The sequence below is a fragment of the Siniperca chuatsi genome, linkage group LG5 (assembly GCF_020085105.1).
Source record: "Siniperca chuatsi isolate FFG_IHB_CAS linkage group LG5, ASM2008510v1, whole genome shotgun sequence".
In the NCBI taxonomy this organism is placed as follows: domain Eukaryota; kingdom Metazoa; phylum Chordata; class Actinopteri; order Centrarchiformes; family Sinipercidae; genus Siniperca; species Siniperca chuatsi.
Window position 1 is genome coordinate 5,506,285 of NC_058046.1, and position 20,164 is coordinate 5,526,448.

General features: G+C 37.8%; 1 protein-coding gene across 1 annotated transcript in view; it reads left to right on the plus strand.

Moving 5' to 3' along the window:
• Positions 1–20,164, plus strand: part of adamts3 (ADAM metallopeptidase with thrombospondin type 1 motif, 3) — a 136,540-nt gene that overhangs the window by 101,435 nt on the left and 14,941 nt on the right. Inside the window, exons 16-19 of the mRNA XM_044195949.1 lie at positions 4,154–4,234; positions 10,559–10,722; positions 13,578–13,734; positions 14,280–14,412. Coding sequence (XP_044051884.1) covers positions 4,154–4,234; positions 10,559–10,722; positions 13,578–13,734; positions 14,280–14,412 — 535 coding nt within the window. The remainder of the gene's footprint in view (positions 1–4,153; positions 4,235–10,558; positions 10,723–13,577; positions 13,735–14,279; positions 14,413–20,164) is intronic.

Genomic DNA, 20,164 nt, shown 5'->3' on the forward strand with positions numbered 1-20,164 from the left:
ATCCCCTACTAACAGAGTCTGATTTCTGAAAAAGAAGAATAGCCGTGACTCATGGTCATCAAGGCTAAAGTGGACCAAAAAAACATTCCTTTTCCTTGTGGAATACTAATTCTGATTCACTGAGAAACTGCACTTAAAGGTCCATTGTGTAGGATTTAGTGGTATCTAGCAGTGAAATTTTGCAACCATTTGAACACCGCTTGCATCACCCTCCCCTTCCAAGTGTGTAGGAGAAACTACGGTGGCCGCGAAACTCATGAAAAATGCGCACAGCCCTATCTAGAGCCAGTGTTTGGTTTGTCCGTTCTGAGCTACTGTAAAAACATGGCGGTACAACATGGCAGCCTCCGTGGAAGGGGACCCGCTCCCTATGTAGATATTATTCTAAGGTAATGAAAACACAACAATTTTTATTTTCAGGTGATTATACACGAATGAAAACATACTTATAAATATTAGATTCCATTTCTGCCAGTAGCTCCTCCTAAATGTTATACACTGGACCTTTAATGTAAAAAGGATAAGTGTCGAGTGACCTGTCATAGCATCTTTCCAGATTCCATAGCTCAGATTCGTCTGGTAAACAGCAGAAAGCTCACTGACGTGAAGCTAAACTGAAATAAGGAATTTATCCATCTACATTTTCCTGGCAGCTGGCAGTTGACTCTGCAGTGCATTCATGCAGCTGGGAGCAAATACAATAATAACCCCATGAACACATTCATCCTGACTACTACAAATGAGCTTTCTTAGTAAAAAATTTGAAAAAAAAAAAGATGATAATTGCATTAACGTCACTCTTCTGGAGGTGGATGCAACAAACAGACTACACCTATGTACATTTTAGATAAATAGAAAACTGTACAAACAGTAAATATTAATGCAGTTTAATAGATACTGGGTAGCATCAGTAATGTTGTTAAGAGTGTGAGCTGTACTGTTGCAAAAGTAAAGCCAGGAAAAACTTTTGCCTGAGCAGTGGTCGCTTCAAATAAAGGAGGAAGCCTGCATGTGATTTCTTGCCGCAGTGCTGTTGTCTCCTTGAAGGGGCTCTTAAACTATAGCCATGTTCCAATTCCTTACTGTATACTAATTATAAGCAGGTTTTGAGTTGAGCTTGAAGGTTCATTCTTGAAATAGAAAATTTTTGCTAACATGCTCACAATGATATTGCTTAAATGCAAGAATGTGTTACTAATTTCATGGCATTCCATCCAATAGTTGTTGAGACATTTCACTCAAAACCTCATGGTGGCACTACAGGAAAAGTCAGGGGGCCAGCAAAGTCATGAGGATCCATCCTCTGGGGACCATGAATGTCTGTACAGAAGTTCATGGCAATCCATCAAATAGTTGTTGAGATATTTCAGTTTGGACCAAAGTGCTGGACCGATCGGTTGCCGCTAGCATGGCTAAAAAGTCAGTTTGCATACTGAAAATTACTTCATTTTGTGTGTGATGTACACTATTGTCCCACAATGCAATGCACAAAAGATTGAGGAGCTACTCACAGCTGCAAAAACAAATTATAAATTGCATGTGTGAGTGAAACGGCAACAGAAAGCTCTAGGAACACAATAACAACAACAACTAAGTATAAGTATTTAATCTTTGGCAAAGAAGTTCTATTGGCAGTGGCATTCCAAGTTCACAGTTTGATTGATGTCCTTTTATTTAAAAATAAAACAAACGGTTAACGTGTACTGTGCAAAAACAGTATATTTTGACAATTAGTAATAAGTGTATACTACTGTATTTGCAGTTAGTACATAGTATAGAATTAGGACAAACAGTTGGGTTCATTTGGATTAAGGCCCTTTTTAATTAGCAGAGAAATAATTAAGCACCTCTTTTATTTCTTTCTTTATATATTTAGTGTTTAAGTTCATTAACAAATAATACTTTCCCTTTATACAAACGTCTTTAATTCAAGCTGCTTCCCTCAGGTTATCTGCCCTCTGCAGACACACAGGGCACACACACTTGCTCGCACACACACACACACACACACACACACACACACACACAAAATTAGAACACAACTTGGTCCACTGATGTTTTGCCTGCCAATACAAAACTCACCCACTGTGCAGTGTTAAGCGGAATGAGTAAGTGGTTAATTTCTTTTTTGAAAAATTTGTCACATTAACCGCCAGCATGAAGAAAATAACTTAATGAATGACCAATGCATTTACTTAAACGGTTTCATGATGATTCATCATCATGTCTTCTAAAATCCATTTCTGATGCCAGCCTCATCTGTCATGAATAATTTGTCATCAGACTTTTATTGAAGCAAAGTGATGTCATAAAGTGAATAGAGAGTTGAAAATGGACTTTCTGACACCCTCGACATGACGGCTTCATCAAACCGTTTCAGGATGTGCTTTATCGAAACTGTGATCATTCGTTTTTTTTTCTTAACATCTCACTCTCATTTAACCACTCACATTTTTCAACAGGGAAACAGTTAAGCAAGAGAGCCCAAAAAGAAAACCCTTTGTTGGAAAACTCAATATGCAAGTATCCAGTGTTACTGAATCCCTCACAACCTCTTTTCCAGCATTTTCTGTCCAGCTTGTAGTGCAGATGGATGACTAACACTGTAGAGACCTAGAGACATGAGTGATATAAGCTGCTGTTTCCTCTGATCCTTGTTACTAATTAAGTGTCTATTTAGGTCCGACTCAACTGTCGTGACTGTTACAGGGTGATTATCCCATCAAGTCTCTAAAACTCTATAAGAAGTTATTTTTACGTATGGTCACTTAATGTAAATGTCTCTTGAGCAGTTGCTTCAACAGCCTAACAAACTAACTTTAAAGTCTTTGTGTAGTTGTCACATTAAACAAACCTGCAGAGGCAATCTGGGATGTTGTAGGCCATTTACAATCTGACTTATTGAACCTCAACTGGCATGCTGATGCTCGGTTCAACCCAAGCATCCTCACCTAAAGGGTCTTTTTAGACAACTAGTTTGTCCAGTATTTCCTGTCAGTCTACCAAAAACTCTGTAATCAAACTGTAATTTCTGTCGAGCGGCTTGTGGTTCTGAAATTGGCTGCCATCACAGGATGTTCTCTCAGAGGCGAGAGGGCATCTTTTGCCATTTTCCAAAAGTTAGATTGCAATTTATGTTTTCAATATACTGTAGAGTGAGCAGCTCCCGCTATTCTGCCACCTGTTGTAACCTTGTGTGAACCCTGCCACAGTGCGTCACTTGCATTCATAATCACCTCGGTGACACCGCTGTGTCTGCATCAGCAGGCCCCGAGTGCCGGGCCTGCCGGTCAAATTTAAGGGCGAGTAATTACACTGCTGCAGTTCAGTCCTGGTGATTGGCAAGTACCACCCTGCCAGCAAAAATACTTTGCCTCCTCATCCAATGTGAATTCCCCTGTTCCCTGCTATGCTAATTAAATATGCCTCCACTGTAGGTGATGTTTTTGCAGAGAAACAGTGAGACGGTGAAATGGAGAGAAGAGGAAACACTGCGAGACTAACTGATTCATTTCATTTTGAAGGGAAGACCAGAGGAGCCTTCTCTTTGCCCAAAGGAGCTCGAAATGTGTTTTTAAATGAAACAGAAGACTTTAGAAATGTACTTGGTGAGTCACGGTAGGTTTGTAAGCGGTGGACATCCCTGACAGAAGGCGACTTTGCTGCCCTATAGTCTGAAAAACCTGTTAGCTTATGATGCCTCATTGAAACATGACTGAAGGCTCTTTTTATTCATATCCTGTCTGCACACAGTCAATATGAACTCAAAGGAAGGGATGTGTAGTTCATTTGAGAGACTTTCTGCCGTGATAATACGTTGTGAAATAGCAGTAAAAGGACATACTGATATTTCTAATAGTCCTTTGATGACACAACAGATGGATGTGAATGAATGGCCTGTTTCAATGAAAGTTTTACCTACAGGCTTCTATAAACAGGAGGAAAGCAGACATAGACATTTACCATCTTTTTTTCTCAAACTTCTTCAAACGCCTTTGTAGAGCAAAGTGAACAAAACTTCTGAAACATGCGTGATGTCCACCACTGCAAACAAACAGATTATTTCTGTATCTGCTTAACTTACCTCTCTCTGTCTTATCTTTCATAACCCCCCTCTTCTGCTTCTGCTGCTGCTGCTACAAACTTGGCAAAGGTTACCTTAAGATGTTTCTCATTCCTCCTGGAGCTAGACATGTGATCATCCAAGAACATGAGGCCTCCCCTCAAATTCTTGGTAAGTCTGACTTCCTGACACGAACACATGTATGAAAGAGGATGCCTAAAAATAGCTCATCACCATTTTCCACATGTTTCCCTTGAAGACTAATGGGAACATATATTGTAAATAATAGATTATAGACTTTGCATCATTTATCACTTCCCAGGCTGAGAAAATGAGTCTTCATATTGCTCATTTGTTATTCACCAATCTGTTAAAGTACTGTGAAGCATACTCAGAAAGAATCAGACCAGGATAATAGAAACATGGAATAAGTCAGTATGGAATATCTTCAGATTCATATATAAGTGTAACCTCTGCAGAATCGTGTCTAGAACATTTTGACATCTGGCACAGAGTCAGAGGAGAGGAACCATGATCAATTTGTACAGTAGAGAAAAACAACAGCTGTCTGTGCAAATGCCCAATATTGGGATATGTTTATGTTCAAGTGACAAAGACCTCTAATGGCTATAGGAGTTGGCTGTTTGAGAGCAAAGGAGGAAGAAGTGTGGCGTTATTATAGAGCCACAAAGTTCTCAGAAGGGGGAGGTAGGGATAGACATGTCTCTTGACGACCGCCACGAACTAGAAGGCGAGGGTCACATGACCGACAGCTGAAAGCGTCAGGCTTGTACTTGTAGTATAAAAGAAGGTAAAGAGTGAAGAAGCACATAACACAACTGTCCTTGAAAATTAGTACAACTCCGTACAGCAAATGAAAAAAATGCACTAAAGTTTGTTAGTCAACTTTCATTCTTTCATTTATATTTAGTTTTGACAACTAACAATTTTACCGACTATAAACATTGGTTTCTTTTAACCATGATAACAGTCGTTCCCCATGTTTAGTATCCCAACAGTAATGAAATATAGGTCAATTATTTGAACCTAAACCATGATCTTTCCCTAACCCTAGTTGAGTAGTTTTTGTGCCTAAACCTAACCAAACCTTAACCATAGCAATGTCAGATCATTATTGAAGGGCAAACAACGTATTTTGCATTTACATTTTTTTGGAGGACTTGTTGGTGGAGTATATAATGTTCATAGGTACAGGGCTTTTTCAGACCATATATTGAATCTTGGGGCGTAGGCACTAGTGTTGGTCAATCAGATTGCAGTGGGGCTGGTAAAATAATGTTAAGGCTGCCTTCATCGTTTTTCTGCCACTGGGGGCAGAAGAACCCCCAAACAAGCTGACAGACATACAGTCCTGACATATTTTAAAATTTGTAATGGCTAGGTGTTAGTAAAAACATTCACATTCATTTGGAGTTGTGTCAAATGTAACTCCATTATTAAGTCTCCTTTTAGCTCTGGTTTGGTCTTCACTGAGAAAGGCTCTGTAGCTGTTTGATGCTCCACCATGTTCACCAACTAGTATCTAACTTTGTCTTCTTCCAAAGTTGGGTGTTAATTCTTTCTGAGTTTGTCTTTTTATCCAGTGTTAGTATAAGGAATACTGGTTTATAGAGCTTTAAATGAACAAACACAACTTATCAGACATTCAAAGTTAATTTGTAACAAACAAATTAAGTGAGCACATCTGCGTACACCTGAAAGCAAAGTACAAACGTAAGCGTTCAAAAAAACACATCAGAAAAATAGATAAAAGTTATTTATTCCCTGTAAACAAATAAGCATAGGATCCATATAAAGACTTTGTCAGACGCTATAACGAGTAATGAGTTTGGTTGAAGTATCCCAAACCAAATAAAGAGCAGGGCAGAGCTGCTATTACTCTAAACTCATCTCAACACAGTGGCTGTTCCAAAGCTATGATTGGGTGATTGCTGTTCAGGAAAAGGGGTTTAATAAACAGTCAATCGTGTCTTTCTTAAGAGGAGCTTGTCATATATGTATTTGAAAGTCATGCTTTGGAAGAAGATATTTTTACCCCTTATGAGTATAACTCTTAATCAAGTCAAGTCAGTTGTAATAAAAAGCCATCGAGATTGTCTGATATAAAGACTCTGTCGCTACATTTATTAATCCACTGCCAAAGTATAGTGACCATCACCTTCCATTTTTCATAAATGCATAAATCAAATGTAGGTTAAGTGTGACGCATTTCACTGTCTTATTACAAGGTGTTGACCCCTGCTGATCAAGATGAAAATGATGCCATCAGAGGCTCTGAATAATTGGTAATTTCCCCTAATTTGCCTCCCCCAGACTGGGTTTCATGACAAGCTTTGACAGGCAGGAAGACGTTTTCCAGCTCAATCCCTAATTAGACTCAATCACAGACATTCAAGGAGGTAATTCTAGGGTGGATTGGCATGGACTGGAGAGACACTGATTTTTATTTCATATATGACAGGAGGATGATTAAAAAAGAAAGAAAAAGGAAAGGGATTTATTCGTAAAATGTTTATTTAAGTCATTTTAGTGATGTACTTATGCATCTACAAACTGCAAATGGAACTAAAACCTGGAATGTTTGGCATTTTTGTCCTTTTATGTTGCAGATATATAACCTTGAACTGTGTACCTTCCTGTGAAAGAAGGTGCATATGGGCCATTTAAGTAATTTAGAGGAAATTATCATCACATTTGTAGCCAAATTTACAAAACTGCACAAGTGTTGTTACACTTGAAAGGCTGTTGTTGACTGCTGTTTTGAATTTGAGAATTTGATAACTTTTGTTTTCAGGACAAATTAGATTTGTTAGGTTTTCAATTTCATACAAGAAATTTGCGATAACAGTAATAACCTCACCCTTAAACTGACTTTCTAGTGTTAATGAAGGCTTTCTCTCCTAAATTACTTCTTTAAAAAAGCTTTCAGAAACAGCCTCATCAACTACTTTAAACAGCTGAGCAAGAGGTCGATGCACATTAACTTTAGTTGTTTCTTAAAGCTGAACTGCAGTACCCCAATAATGTAGCAGTAGACATCTCATCAGTGGAGATTCATGCCCCTCAGCTACAGCGTGCCTTTATTTGCTCTGAGAGAGAATACTGGTCTGGGAGGTCGACTTCAAAGAAACTTAAAGGATAAGGCTGGTATTATTGTGTATTTTCCTGCTGTTAAAACATATTGCAAAAAGACCAAAACCAACAATGTATTACTTTCTGACTTCCCTCCGTCTGTGGAACTCAGCCTCAAGCCCGTTGGTTCACAACAAAGACACAAATCGTTAAAAAATGCTCACAAATATATAGTTTCATTCTTTAAAATAAGACGGTGTAGTCCCTCATTCGTCCAGGAGTGTTCTATCGTAGAAAAGGTTTCAGTCGTAGTCATCTGGACACTGTTTTCAGAATCAAGGCGTTTGGCTCCCATCCGAAGTCATTCTCAATTCTCAATCTCACAATTGAGAATGACTTCCGGATGGGAGCCAAACGTCTTGATTCTGAAAACAGTGTCCAGATGACTACGACTGAAACCTTTTCTACGTCTTTAAAATAAGGCTCAGTAATTTCCTAAAACAGCTGGGCACTGTAGTTGTTACTCAAACAAGCGTAAACAATGCATATGTCAGGGACTATTTTCAGACATGGATTAATGCACATTTGGTGCTCTATTGAGTATTTATAAGGATAGACTATCACCAGCCTTATCCTTTAAATAATATTGATTTGGTCAAAATAAACACCTTCTGATGTATTACATCTTATAGAATCGGTCCAGTCATCCTTGGCCATGTCCATCAAACTCTCCAACCCATTAACACCGTGGTTGCTGGTGATAAGCCTTTATTAGATGAATGTGCATCTTGTATAAAGGGAGCAATTAGTTCTGCTACAGTGGTTCTCAAACATTAAGGATTGTGGCTCTTTAAAATAAAGCCAAACTGAGTTGCAACCCCACATCACCAGCTGTATTATATGTGCAGAAGAACAGTACAGTGGCAGATATATTTTCTCTGTTTGTTATTTCAGTGATTTTCTATTAGAGAAAACCTTCAAACTGAAAAAAGCAAATAATTTGTCCATAATCAGAAGAGATTCTACAGCAGAAATGTAATTTCCAGTTCTTTATCATCTCGTAACAACACATCCTCCAAATTAAACGACAAAATACATTGTTTGTTCTTGCCCTGTAGAAAGATACAGAGAAGTGTTTTCTGATCTGATGCCACTATCAGCAGGGCGACATCATTTGTCTATGCCTTCCTTCATCACTGTTACAAATCACTGGTGAGAAATAAATCTGTTTTATGACCGGGCAATGCTATGGTTCAGGTTTGGACAGGTTTAGGCACAAACAGGACTTGGTTAGGGTTAGAGAAAAGATCATGGTTTGGTTTTGAATAAGTACTTTGTTAAGGTTAGGAAAACATTGTAAGTCGGGCACGTCTCTTCAGAAACCTATGGGTGACGTCACACTACGTCTATGTTTCATACAGTCTATGACATAAACATATGTAGTTTTGCAGCACTTGCTGAAACGTCGTTCTTCTTGGGAGGACAGTCTCTCTCGTAATCTCTCCGTTAGCAAGATATTAGTGATTACCCAGCATTCCTAAAGAGTATAACCATAATAGTGCACACGCTTTCTCGAGCCAGCTGTGATGGCCTGTGATGGAGCATTCTCCTGCATTATGAAGCTGAAAGTCCCAGTGAGTGGTTAGTGGCTACTGTGAAGGAATATTGACTCTTTGCTTCAGTAGAGAACTGGACTGTGCCAGATGAAATAGCCTCCATCAACACAAAGCAACATTCACTGAGAAACGTCTGTAAGATGTAATAGCCTTTATTTTGACCAAATCCTGCAGGTCTGGAAGAAAAAAAGAAACTGTCCTTGCAGAAGCTGTCTCTGTAGGAAAGAAGCAAGAGTGATAAAAAAATACACACTATAACACCTGTTAAATAGGTTTTATAAACATTTCATCTAGAGTGTACATCTGGCTTTTGATGAAGCATGTGAACATCTTGTGCTTGAAAAAAAGCTGTCAATTTTAGCATCAGAATTATTGCTCTGCTGTAGTTTTGTAAACAGCATCCATCCTTCCTGTCTGTCATTATCTGTGAATGACACGATGGATCACTGTGAAGATTTTCCTGACTTGCTTACATTTCAAGGTTTCCTGCTGTTAGTTCTGCATTTCTGTCAATGTGTCAATATTTCATATATACTGTGGAAGCGCTGACGCAGTAAATAATCAGAATTGAGTCATCATGACTTCAAAACTAAAACAGCAGGGTTTTGGGACATTCAAAGGACTCACCTGTTAAAATCATTTTGTCTGGTGCTCCAGGCTAACACAGATGTAAAAAGAGGAACAGTTAATGGTCCTAATCATTTTTCATTTGCAAATGCAGTTTTAGTTTGAAAACAAATATTATATATCCACAGTTCACAACAACCTTCTGTACCATTACAGTTCTATAGGTTTGTACTATACTTTTATAACTGCTGACTAAAGCAACTTTTATGGATAAGACCAACAATTGAGTACATTTGTGGCCAGTGGGGGTGATTAAGATATGTTCTAAAAACTGGTCTTTAGTTTACAACAATTGATTAGTATTGTTGTTATTGGTGAACCAGAATAAAGAAAATATAATGTAAGAATAAAGAAGTGGTATAAACCAGCAGGCACAGCTTTCTCTGTTTTCTATAGTAAGTGAAAGTGGTGAGTGTTGGGATACCGTGTACTATTAAAAGATTATTACATAACTGATGACTGCTTAGTTGATCATCTGAAATAGTCTGAAACATAAACCAGGGTTTTACTACATTACTACTTTTTTACTAACTGGTTTGTAAAGGCTGATAAAGGGAAGGCCACGCACTCATAACTCCCTTCTTCAAGATAAGATGCAACAGTCACCTAATAAACAAACACATTTTTAAATAAAATATTTATTGCACCACCAGAAGTTTGTCTCTAATTCAAGGAATTTAGCACAAAAAGGAAAAAACATTTAACAGTTGAACAGTAAATAAGTAAAATGTGAAAAGTTCTAAATAATAAGAACATTACAACTGACTTTTTACCTCCAAAAAACAATGCTGTTTTCTTGCTATCACTCAGCATAATGTAGGCGTAAGTGAAAGACTTGAGCACCAGAGAAAATGATCTATAGCGGAGTCATGTGGACCGTTTTAGCATCTCGTTTTGCCCCATGGGATGCATTTAAATGAATCAGATGTATTTAAAGCAGCTGACAAACAAGCTCATTTTCATTTCAGCCTCTCACTTCTGACAATTTGTATCATATTAGAAGTTTGGCAGCTTGTTTTGTATAAATTAGAGAATAAAGATTCCATGAATCACCCTTTTCAGAACACAATTTGAGCTTTTTTTCTCAGTGAACTATTCAGAGCTTTTGTAATTGATAGAGTAAAGCCATTTCAACTTCATAACAAATGACTGATTACAGCAATCAAGAACCAGGCAACGGGGCATTACATTCTCAATGGAAAAGGAGAGGAGGTCAAGTCCAGAAGCTTCATTGACTTGGGCGTGGAGTGGCACTACATTATGGAGGACGACGTGGAGACGCTGCACACTGACGGACCTCTTCATGACCCCGTGGTGGTTCTGGTAATAATACGTCCTTCTCTATCAAAGCTTATGTTTGAATTAATCTAAAAAAGCTATTTGCTTGACATGAGCACTGTATAAAAGAAGCAGGTCAGCCATCCAGTTCAATCCCTCCGACCCCCATTTTTCTCATTAATTTTCTGTCACTATCCTTCTTGATTTTAATTAATGAAACTCATTCATTAACAAATTAAATATTAATTCTGAACCTTTTAAAGATATTTTTAGTATAAAAACTAACAGATTATTAAAAAACAATAATTAATGATTTAGAGCATTGAAATAAAACATAAGAGGATGCCAAAAGAGGAATTTCCAGTTTTAGATCCAAAACTTAAGGGTATGAGTCTGAGCATGCAAAGTTTTCAAAACCAGCAATAATATCTTTAATTTTATTGCAAAATTGATAGGCAGCCAGTGAAGTGGAGGAAGATTTGGGGGTAATATGATCACTTCTCTTGGAGCATGTTAGTAGTCTGGCAGCAGCTGAGTGAGATACTGCGAGCTGCATTAATCAAACATGGGAGAGATAAAAGCATGGATGACCTTCTTCAGGTCTGCCAAAGAAAGAAAATACTTTTCACGTGTCTTAGTTGATTACAACACCACTTTAGTTACTTGAACATCTAATCACAGTTGCAGGCTTTTAGCCTCACATTTATCGATAGGCTGCCCAGACTAGACATAAGATATTTAATGGTGCCAGTGCTGGAAATGAAAGGACAAATTATAAGGATCTCTCACTTGAAATGATTCAGTACAAGGAAACTTTTAGACAACTGGTGCTTAACACCAAAGAGAGGTGACATACATGCATGACACATCTAAGCCTTCTAAGGACATACATATATAGCTGTGTGTCATCCATATAGTAGTATTAAATACAATAGAATTCAATTTTGTGCCTGTGGATGCCCTCAGGGGAGCTTATATGCAGAGAATAATAAGGGACCCAATATAGATCCCACGGGAACACCAGAAGAGAGTGGGGTACCCGATGAGGAGACATTGATAAGCAACTAATGATTATTTCCGATCGATTCATTCTATGATTAAGATTGTATCTCGTTTGTTTAATCTGTAGACAAAAAAATTTAATAAAGACAATTTGTGGTTTTAGAGCGAGTTACATAGTGTAACTATTTCATGTATTGATGTACAACAGTTTATCTGTCTGCTTAACACTTCTGTGCAGTGTCTCCACTGTTTGTCTGGAAACCTCATGGTGATGACAAGACTCCGGGAAGTTTCTGTTCCTTGCTGTTGTTAGCCAAGTAATACTTTAGTTACAACACATAACTCTACTAACGTTTTTAAATTTTTGTTTGTGTAAGGATTAAACAAACTACATTGCATTTACGTAACGGACACATGCCTAAATGACAAAAAGCAGTTCAACAGATAGATGAAGCCAGGAATGTTACATATTCAATATCTGAAAAAGGCTCTTCTGTGCTTCAGTCATCCTGACAGGAATGAGGAAAATGGAACTAGTGAATGAAATGGAGCTAATTCCCAGAAGATTTTCAGATAGAGGGCTATTAAACCAGTTTAAAGAGCAGTTCCCCTGACTTTTCCTACAGGATTCAAACCATCCACTTTAGAAAGTTTCTTTCAGTTATGCTAAAGAAGTAATTCAGTAGTTCTTACTGTTCACTAGTACTGCTTACAAAACACTGTGTGACCAGTGCCAACTATTTTCAAGTAGCTAGATTACGTCACATAATTGTATATTCCTCATAACGTATCTATTTACATATATACAAGATTTTAAAACATAAAAGTTAAAAAAAATGTATTCAAGATAAACTAGCTTGAGACTCTAAATAGCTTTGTCGTTTTTCAAACTGCTATCTCATCAATATGCATCTAAATCTACTGCTCATTTCAAAAACTGTTTATGAAGGCTGTTGTGTAAACTGTGAAACTGAAGAGTCAATTGGGAGGATCCAGATTTTTTTTCTTCCTTTTCTAAGTTAAAAAACCCATTAACAATAAAATGAAAAATCACTTTGACATTTCTTTTGACTGCAAACAGGAATGGCTAAATGTGATATCAGTTGGCATTTAAGTCAGCTCGGGGTATTTTCAGTGCTGACTCTGATCTCTCTTCATGGCTATAGTTCACAGGTTATATTACTAATTATTTGATTATATGCATTATATGATGACATAAAAAGTATGATGTACATCATGAATAATAGCTTGATTTAATATTAGATGGTCTTACAAATTTAAAGACTTGTTGATAATTCCACATACTGTTTTCTAAGAACATGTGGAATATTCCTGTTCTTTCAGCCTACATTGGCAGTTACATAATGGAAGTAATCTGTGTGTGTGTTAATCCCTCAAGCCTAATACCCACACCAACACCTTTTTCCAAGTTTCTGTTTCCGTATTCCTGCAGAGTATTTTATTCTGCCAGCAGTTTTCATTTGGAATTGACCTCTCTAATCCACTCTGCAGCAACCCTGTAAAATATACCTGATCCAGAGAAAAGCTCAGAGACAGCAGACGAGATCAGGAAGAATATGTTTCTGCAGTCCATGCCACAATGGCTTCAGTCTCATCTTATGCATGAACTCTCCTATTGTCAGAGAATTGCCTGTCCTGTCTTCAATCAATTACCCTCCTGTATTGACACCATTTAATATCTGTCACTGAACCTTGAGTCGTGTTTGTGGAAAATGCTGTGGCGATTTCTTCTTTCTTGAAAGTAATCATAATGCATTCATTTGCACAAATTTGCACTTTTCTATTATCTATCCATTTTAATTAAAATATGCTGCATAGAGGATGATTCTATAATGAGAATGTGTTTAGTTTTATTTTTGTCTTCCCGTGGTTTGCAGATTATACCCAAGGACAATGAAACACGGTCTACTTTAATGTATAAATACATTATCCATGAAGATTCAGTGCCTGTCAACAACAACAATGTCATCCAGGAGGACACGTATGAGTGGGCTCTGAAGAGCTGGTCTCCTTGTTCCAAGCCTTGTGCAGGAGGTAATGGAAAATTATCAAAGTATAAAAGAATAGAGAGGAATAATTTCTTTCTACTTTTACAAATATGATTATCTGAATTTTATACTTACTGCAGCTGTTGTATGTCAGCAGCCTTCAATTTCACAGTAATAGATCCTTGTTTTTAATCCACTTTTAGTTCCCTATACTTGTTTCAATTCTTTAAGAAATATAAATGTTTTATATAATATAGAAATATAGAAATTCTTTTTATCTATTTAACAAAATAAGCCAGACTTTCTAAATGCTAAATGTTGTCTTAACACAAGTCAAGTAAGTGTAAAATTGAAAAAAAAAAATTATAATTTGAATCAGAAATGTTCTTGAACAACAACAAAAGATTACAAATCTGAGCAAGCATTCAGTGCAAGCTTTCTGTATTTGACAAGTTTTGATGAGGTTTGATTCCCAGCCTGGCTGGGTATTGATTACATTTTAATTGATTCTTTCCTTAAATGTTCACTGCGTCTTTTTTTTTATGGATTCCACAAAGATTTCAAAACAAAAAATCTTCACTTCTTTCACAGGGTTTCAGTATACCAAATATGGCTGCCGAAAGAAAGGAGACACCAAGATGGTCCATCGAGGTTACTGCGACGCCAGCAAGAAGCCAAAGCCCATCCGCAGGATGTGTAACCTTCAGGACTGCACGCAGCCTCAGTGAGTACAGACTTCACTACTTCCCTCACAGGAAAAGATACCGGACAGTTTTTACAAGTGTTGATTAGATTTAAACTGGGACTTAGCTGGAGCCTATTAAGATAAAATGTTAAAGTGGCTTCTCTCAGCATGAGTTAAATAAAGATAACTTCTCCTTAACTGTAGTGTCTGTGGTAGAAGTCACCTCTGATGTGGCGGTTGTGTTTTCACTTCCATTTTATGTGTGTGTGTGTGTGTGTGTGTGTGTGTGTGTGTGTTTGTCCGAGCCCTTTACGTTTTGGCTCATAACTCTTGAGGCGTAGAAACAAAATTATTTCTTTTCCTGGATTTCTTTGCGCTCCACAGATCTATCAGTATAGGTGACACCTAAAGGGAGTGGGGCAGTATGGATGAAATATGTCATTATATTATGATACGGTACATTTTCTGGAAAATCACTTGAGAAACTGTGAATGGATACAATAACCAGACAAGAATGTGTGTTTTGTCAAATCCAGGATATTAAAAACCTGACAAATCAAAGTACTACATCATACTGATGCAAAATCATATAAAGATCTAAAATGACCATAAAGGAGTCCTGCTCACTGCCTTGCAACATTGCCCACACAGTTTCACAAATTCTCCAAAAGACTTTCATATAATAATTTGCCAAATGGTTGTAAGTGCTGCCGATTTCATATAAACTGTCATATATCTTGAACACATTGTGCAACTGTAACCAAATTCAGATGACAGATACATATCAACTCCAAACAATCCTGCAAAATTTGATGGCAATGTGCGTACAGTGGGATGTTAACTTTAAATGGCCATAACTTAGTGGTCATAAGTCTGACTCATTTTTGCAGTTTCACACAATTCATCCTTCCGCAAAGCCTTAAAATTCCCAGAATGGCTACCAGTAGTATTCTGTGTTTTGTGTATTTTGATTCAGTCATGCAGGGGTACTCCTGTGATTTAGTGTTGCACTTCCTTAAAGACGACTGGCTTGTGAGAGAGATTAATAATAGAATGATTACAATTATAGCAGCAGAAGCCGAGATATCCTGACTTTTACACCCTGTTCGCACATACATACTAAAAGTAGCAGGCTCTCTAGTGTTAAGCAGGTAATTTACATATCAGCTCTGCTTGGACAGTTATTCTCTCCCATTGCCACTATACTGGCGCACAACTAATTAGTTCATTACCTGAGTGATGTTTTTCCTCACTCATCAATTTGAAGTCCCAGTAGCTCGTTAAAATTATATACTGAATAGGGAAGCTGTTGACAGCGATGATGGTTTTTTTTGCCACATTTGTTTGAGATGGAGTAAACCACTTAGCTGCTCTCAGCTTTTCCAGAGAGAATCAAAACAAGAGTGATTGGTTGTCTCCTGTGCGTCAGAGGAAACATGCATAAAGTTGAACCTTTCTCTACTTTTCCTGGAGTCTGGAGGCACCAGGGTGTTATTTGAAGGTTACATTGACAATGAATGACAGCCTGTCACTCCTCTAGTGAGTCCTTATATGTGAAAGGGGGGGTTCGTCCCTGATATGAGTCAAGATTCAAAAACTCTGGATCCTACAATTCCCATAATTCAATAGCATCATTCATTAGGCCTTCCTTGTCTGTTAAATGCCTGCATCTTTTAAATCCATTTATAAATGCAGACATTTTAAATCACACACCCCCGAGTTTGTAAGACGGGCTTTCTGTTAAAAATTTCGAGTGTCAAGCTAAAACATCATCTTGGTTATTTTGTCGGACTTTTGAAAACTCCTCCAGAGCCACAGAAGACATTTTTAAACTATTTTAACGAGTAAACTAATCATCATGTATAAAAGTCATGTGCCCTTTAACATTTTTATTGTTTAAAAAAACAAACTTATTATGCAAATACTGTATATTGTTTTCCTGATGCTAAATATGAATGTGTTTATTGTTGCCCTGAAGAGCTCTAATCAAACTAATCAGAACAATCGAGTTCTAATCAGGTACAAGAAGTGGAACGTACACACAAGGACCTGTAATAATGATGGCCAATAAGTGTTAAAATAGGTTAATAATAGAAATACATGCAAACTTCATCAAGGATTAATTCACAAATATTAGGAAAAATTAAGTTACAGAAACTGTAAAATTAGCACAAATGAGAAATTGAATTAATGTAACTTAATGGAGTCATTATTTCAGTACTTCAGATATGTTCATGTTTCTGCTTTTGCTGGGAGTGCTGCCAGGTTTCACCTTTACTTTTAACTGACAAAGCTGACAAAAACCAAAAAAGCTTCACATCTTCACCACAGATTACAGCAGCCATTTCTCTCATCTGAACTGCATTTGAGCAGCAGCATTAATCTGAAGTTATACTTGCCTCTTAATGTTTGTTTTACCGCTTCTTTCAGTCTAAGATGGGCTCAAACCTTCAGAAACCCGGCCAAAGTCGATAAATCTCTACAAAGCAACACAGGAATGCTTTTACGCTGTGTAGCTTTATATCTCCTGTTCCTGAACAGGTCTACTTTTTATCAATACATCCTTTCATTCTGACTTGTAAGGAGAGCAATCATACCAAATTATTTAAAAAATTATGACAGCTGGGTGAGAGACAAGATAATGTGAATGTAAAACGGCCTGTCTGGGTGAAAAAACACTCTGCAGAAAGTAGGAAATGAATGTGTTGGCTAAGGTGATGGAGGGTCATGACAGAAAAGGCCTGCAGGTAAAAGAAATGGTTTGAAGGAGAAGGATGTATAAGTGGATTAGAGGTGGAGGCTGTAAAACACCAAGACGAAAGGGAAGTGTAACAGCAGCTGCCCTTAAAAAACTGTAGCCAAAATTGTTCATCCAAATTTCGCAACTGCATGAGGCAGCTTCTTTGTGTTATCAGCCAACTTCAATACTGGGAGATGATGCAACATAACACTCTGAAGACCTCACACTGTCTACCCACCGGCTGTTCTGTTCAGTTTTAAACCAAAGGAACGAAGGAGGCGAGAGATCTAAAGCTGCTGTGATCTGACGCTGGATGAAACTCTCTACCTTTTTGGAAACTGTTTGTATTTCTCTCTTAAGTTCTGATCGACATCTCTTTGGGATGGAGATTTTACTCACTGCTGATTTTGCTCACTGCAGAACTTTATTTGAACAAATAAAGCAAACATCTCAGGGATGGGACTTTTTTGTTTTTTTCAGGGAGATACTGTAGGGAAAATTATATATAAAACAACCATGCCTCGTCCATCTTAGTGGACAAACTTTACTTCATCAAAAGTAGTGTTTATGAGACTCTCTTGCCTTTTAGCAATGCTAGCAGCATGGCTCTAGGGATGGCAATACTGGTCTGTCGGTCCACCACTTTGATCCAGTCTGAAATATCCCAGGAACTTTTAAGTTGGATTGCCATGAAATTTTGTACAGACATTCATGTTCTCCAGTGGATGAATCCTACAGACTTTGGTGATCCCCTGACTTTTCTTCTAGCGCCACCAGCAATTCAAATTTTCCACTTATCCAGTGAAGTACCTCAACATCTACTGGATCGATTGGCACAACATTTAGTACAAGCATGGTTTCCAGACAATAACTGTTTTTTTCTGTGTTGTCACCATTCTTTTTGGTTTTGAGTGAAATATCTCAACTATGGGACGGATTGCCATGAAATTTTGTAAAGCCATTTATTGGCTCCTCAGGGTGACTTGTGAGAACGTTGGTGCTCCCTTAACTTTTTATCTAGCACCATTATCAGGTCAATCTTTCATTTATCTGATACGTTGTAGGTATTTGGTCATTAAACAAAATGAATGACATTCCCATCAGCCTTAGCTTGTGTTTAGCTATTTTAAAATGTTAGCATGCCAACATGCTTACCATGACAATCTTAACATGCTGATGTTTATCAGATATAATGTTTACCATGTTCACCATCTTAGTTTAGAGCGTTAGCATTTAGCCCGCAGCTATTTAGCTAAGTAGCTAGCCGCTAGCATGGCTGTAGACTCTAAAGGAAAACACATCAGCGGAGTGTGACGCGCGTCAAAACACCACCAACTGCTGGAGACTTGACATGCATTATCCGGGTTGAAGCGAGTGGACGCATCGGCATATGTCACCGTCCTATTAGCCCAGAAAAATACTTTCAACAAAAAACTCGAGTACAAACATGTATAATCCCCTCTAACAACTAGGTACAACAGTTCAAAGATGTCCTCACAACATGCTCATGGCTCACAATTTCTTTGGCAGTTTTCTTCTCAGACAGTGTTCTTTTCAAAAAGCCAGCAGCACTGAAAACAAAATGCAGACGGGTTTTTCAGTCTTAATGAGGAGTTCTGTAACTTTTGTTTACTTCATCTACTTCTAAAATACTGCAGCCTCTGAATGTTTTATGTTGGTGTGTAAACAGCAGAGGCAAAATCTTATCACAGCCCTAGAAATCCAGAAAGTCTAATTTCATACAACCTGGGCCTAACATCCATGGTTTGGGCCATCGTTTGGTGGTAATAATAATGTTGCACTCTCTAAGTTAATTAATGAAATCTGGGAACACGGAAATATAGCTAAAGACAAGTCTGACAGAGCAAGAAACAGGAAAAGTCGGACGATCAGACGGGTTCTAAACAAACCCTCAGGTTAGCCAAACTTATTTGGAAGAGAAAGCAAAGGTGAGCAGTAAAATAATGACCCATACTGTCTGTTGTAAACATCCTTTACAGTTTACAGACTGACTTGGTTCAACTTTGACCTACAGTATTTCCCGTAGTTGTGCATGCACGCAGTTTTCCTGTACAATGAGGATTATTACTGATAAATCGGGTGCGCTTACTGTTGGCTTGTTTAAAACCGGTCTGAATGTCTAACTGCTTGTGTTTCTTGCCCGGTCGGACTTTCAGCAATGAACTTGATAAGCGCAGAGGTAGAAATTATGGCCCAAACTACAAAAATTTGAGTCAGGTTGTAATAAACTGGTATTTTCCTCCCCACCCATCTAGCCACATAATAGATCATTTGTAGAACTCAAAACATCCCAAAATTACAACTGAAAAACTCAACAAGAATTTGTTTTTCTACAAAAAAAAATCTCCCGGTTACCCTGAAATACTTACTCACTGGCAACAGTACTTAATAGGAACTATTTTCCTATTAAGTAGAAAAAGTGGAAAACTGCCCACAAGTTTCAGTTGCTGAGATTGCAAAACCTCCACAAATAAATCAATATCTGTACCACTAGTGGTATGTATATGTGATTTGGGTAAACTAACCCTTTAAAAAATACACCTCGTGGCTGATCGAGCTGCGTGTTGAAAGAATCTTATGGGTAATTTTGAGTGCTTCCAAATATATGTTCAAAGAATTCTCCATTACCTACACCATCTCATTATCATGTGTAGATATTAATGCTGTCTCACTCACTCACTCACTCACTCACTCACTCACTCACTCACTCACTCACTCACACACACACACACACACACACACACACACACACACACACACACACACAGTGTCCTTGGCAAATTGCCTTCATTGAGAGGTTTCTGGGGAAGACAACAGTCATAAAGAGGATTTTTGATGTTTATATAAGTGATTGATTTCATTTATGCCAGTATCAGTTTAATCATGGGTGAAATGAATTTAAAGAAATCACCCAAGACTTTTGACCAAAAAAAAGTGCGTCAGTCAGTTAGCATGACAGCTTTCTGTATCGAGGAGTCTTTTGGCATTTAAATTTAGGTGGAGGAAGCGTCAGCAGAATTGTGACCTTCT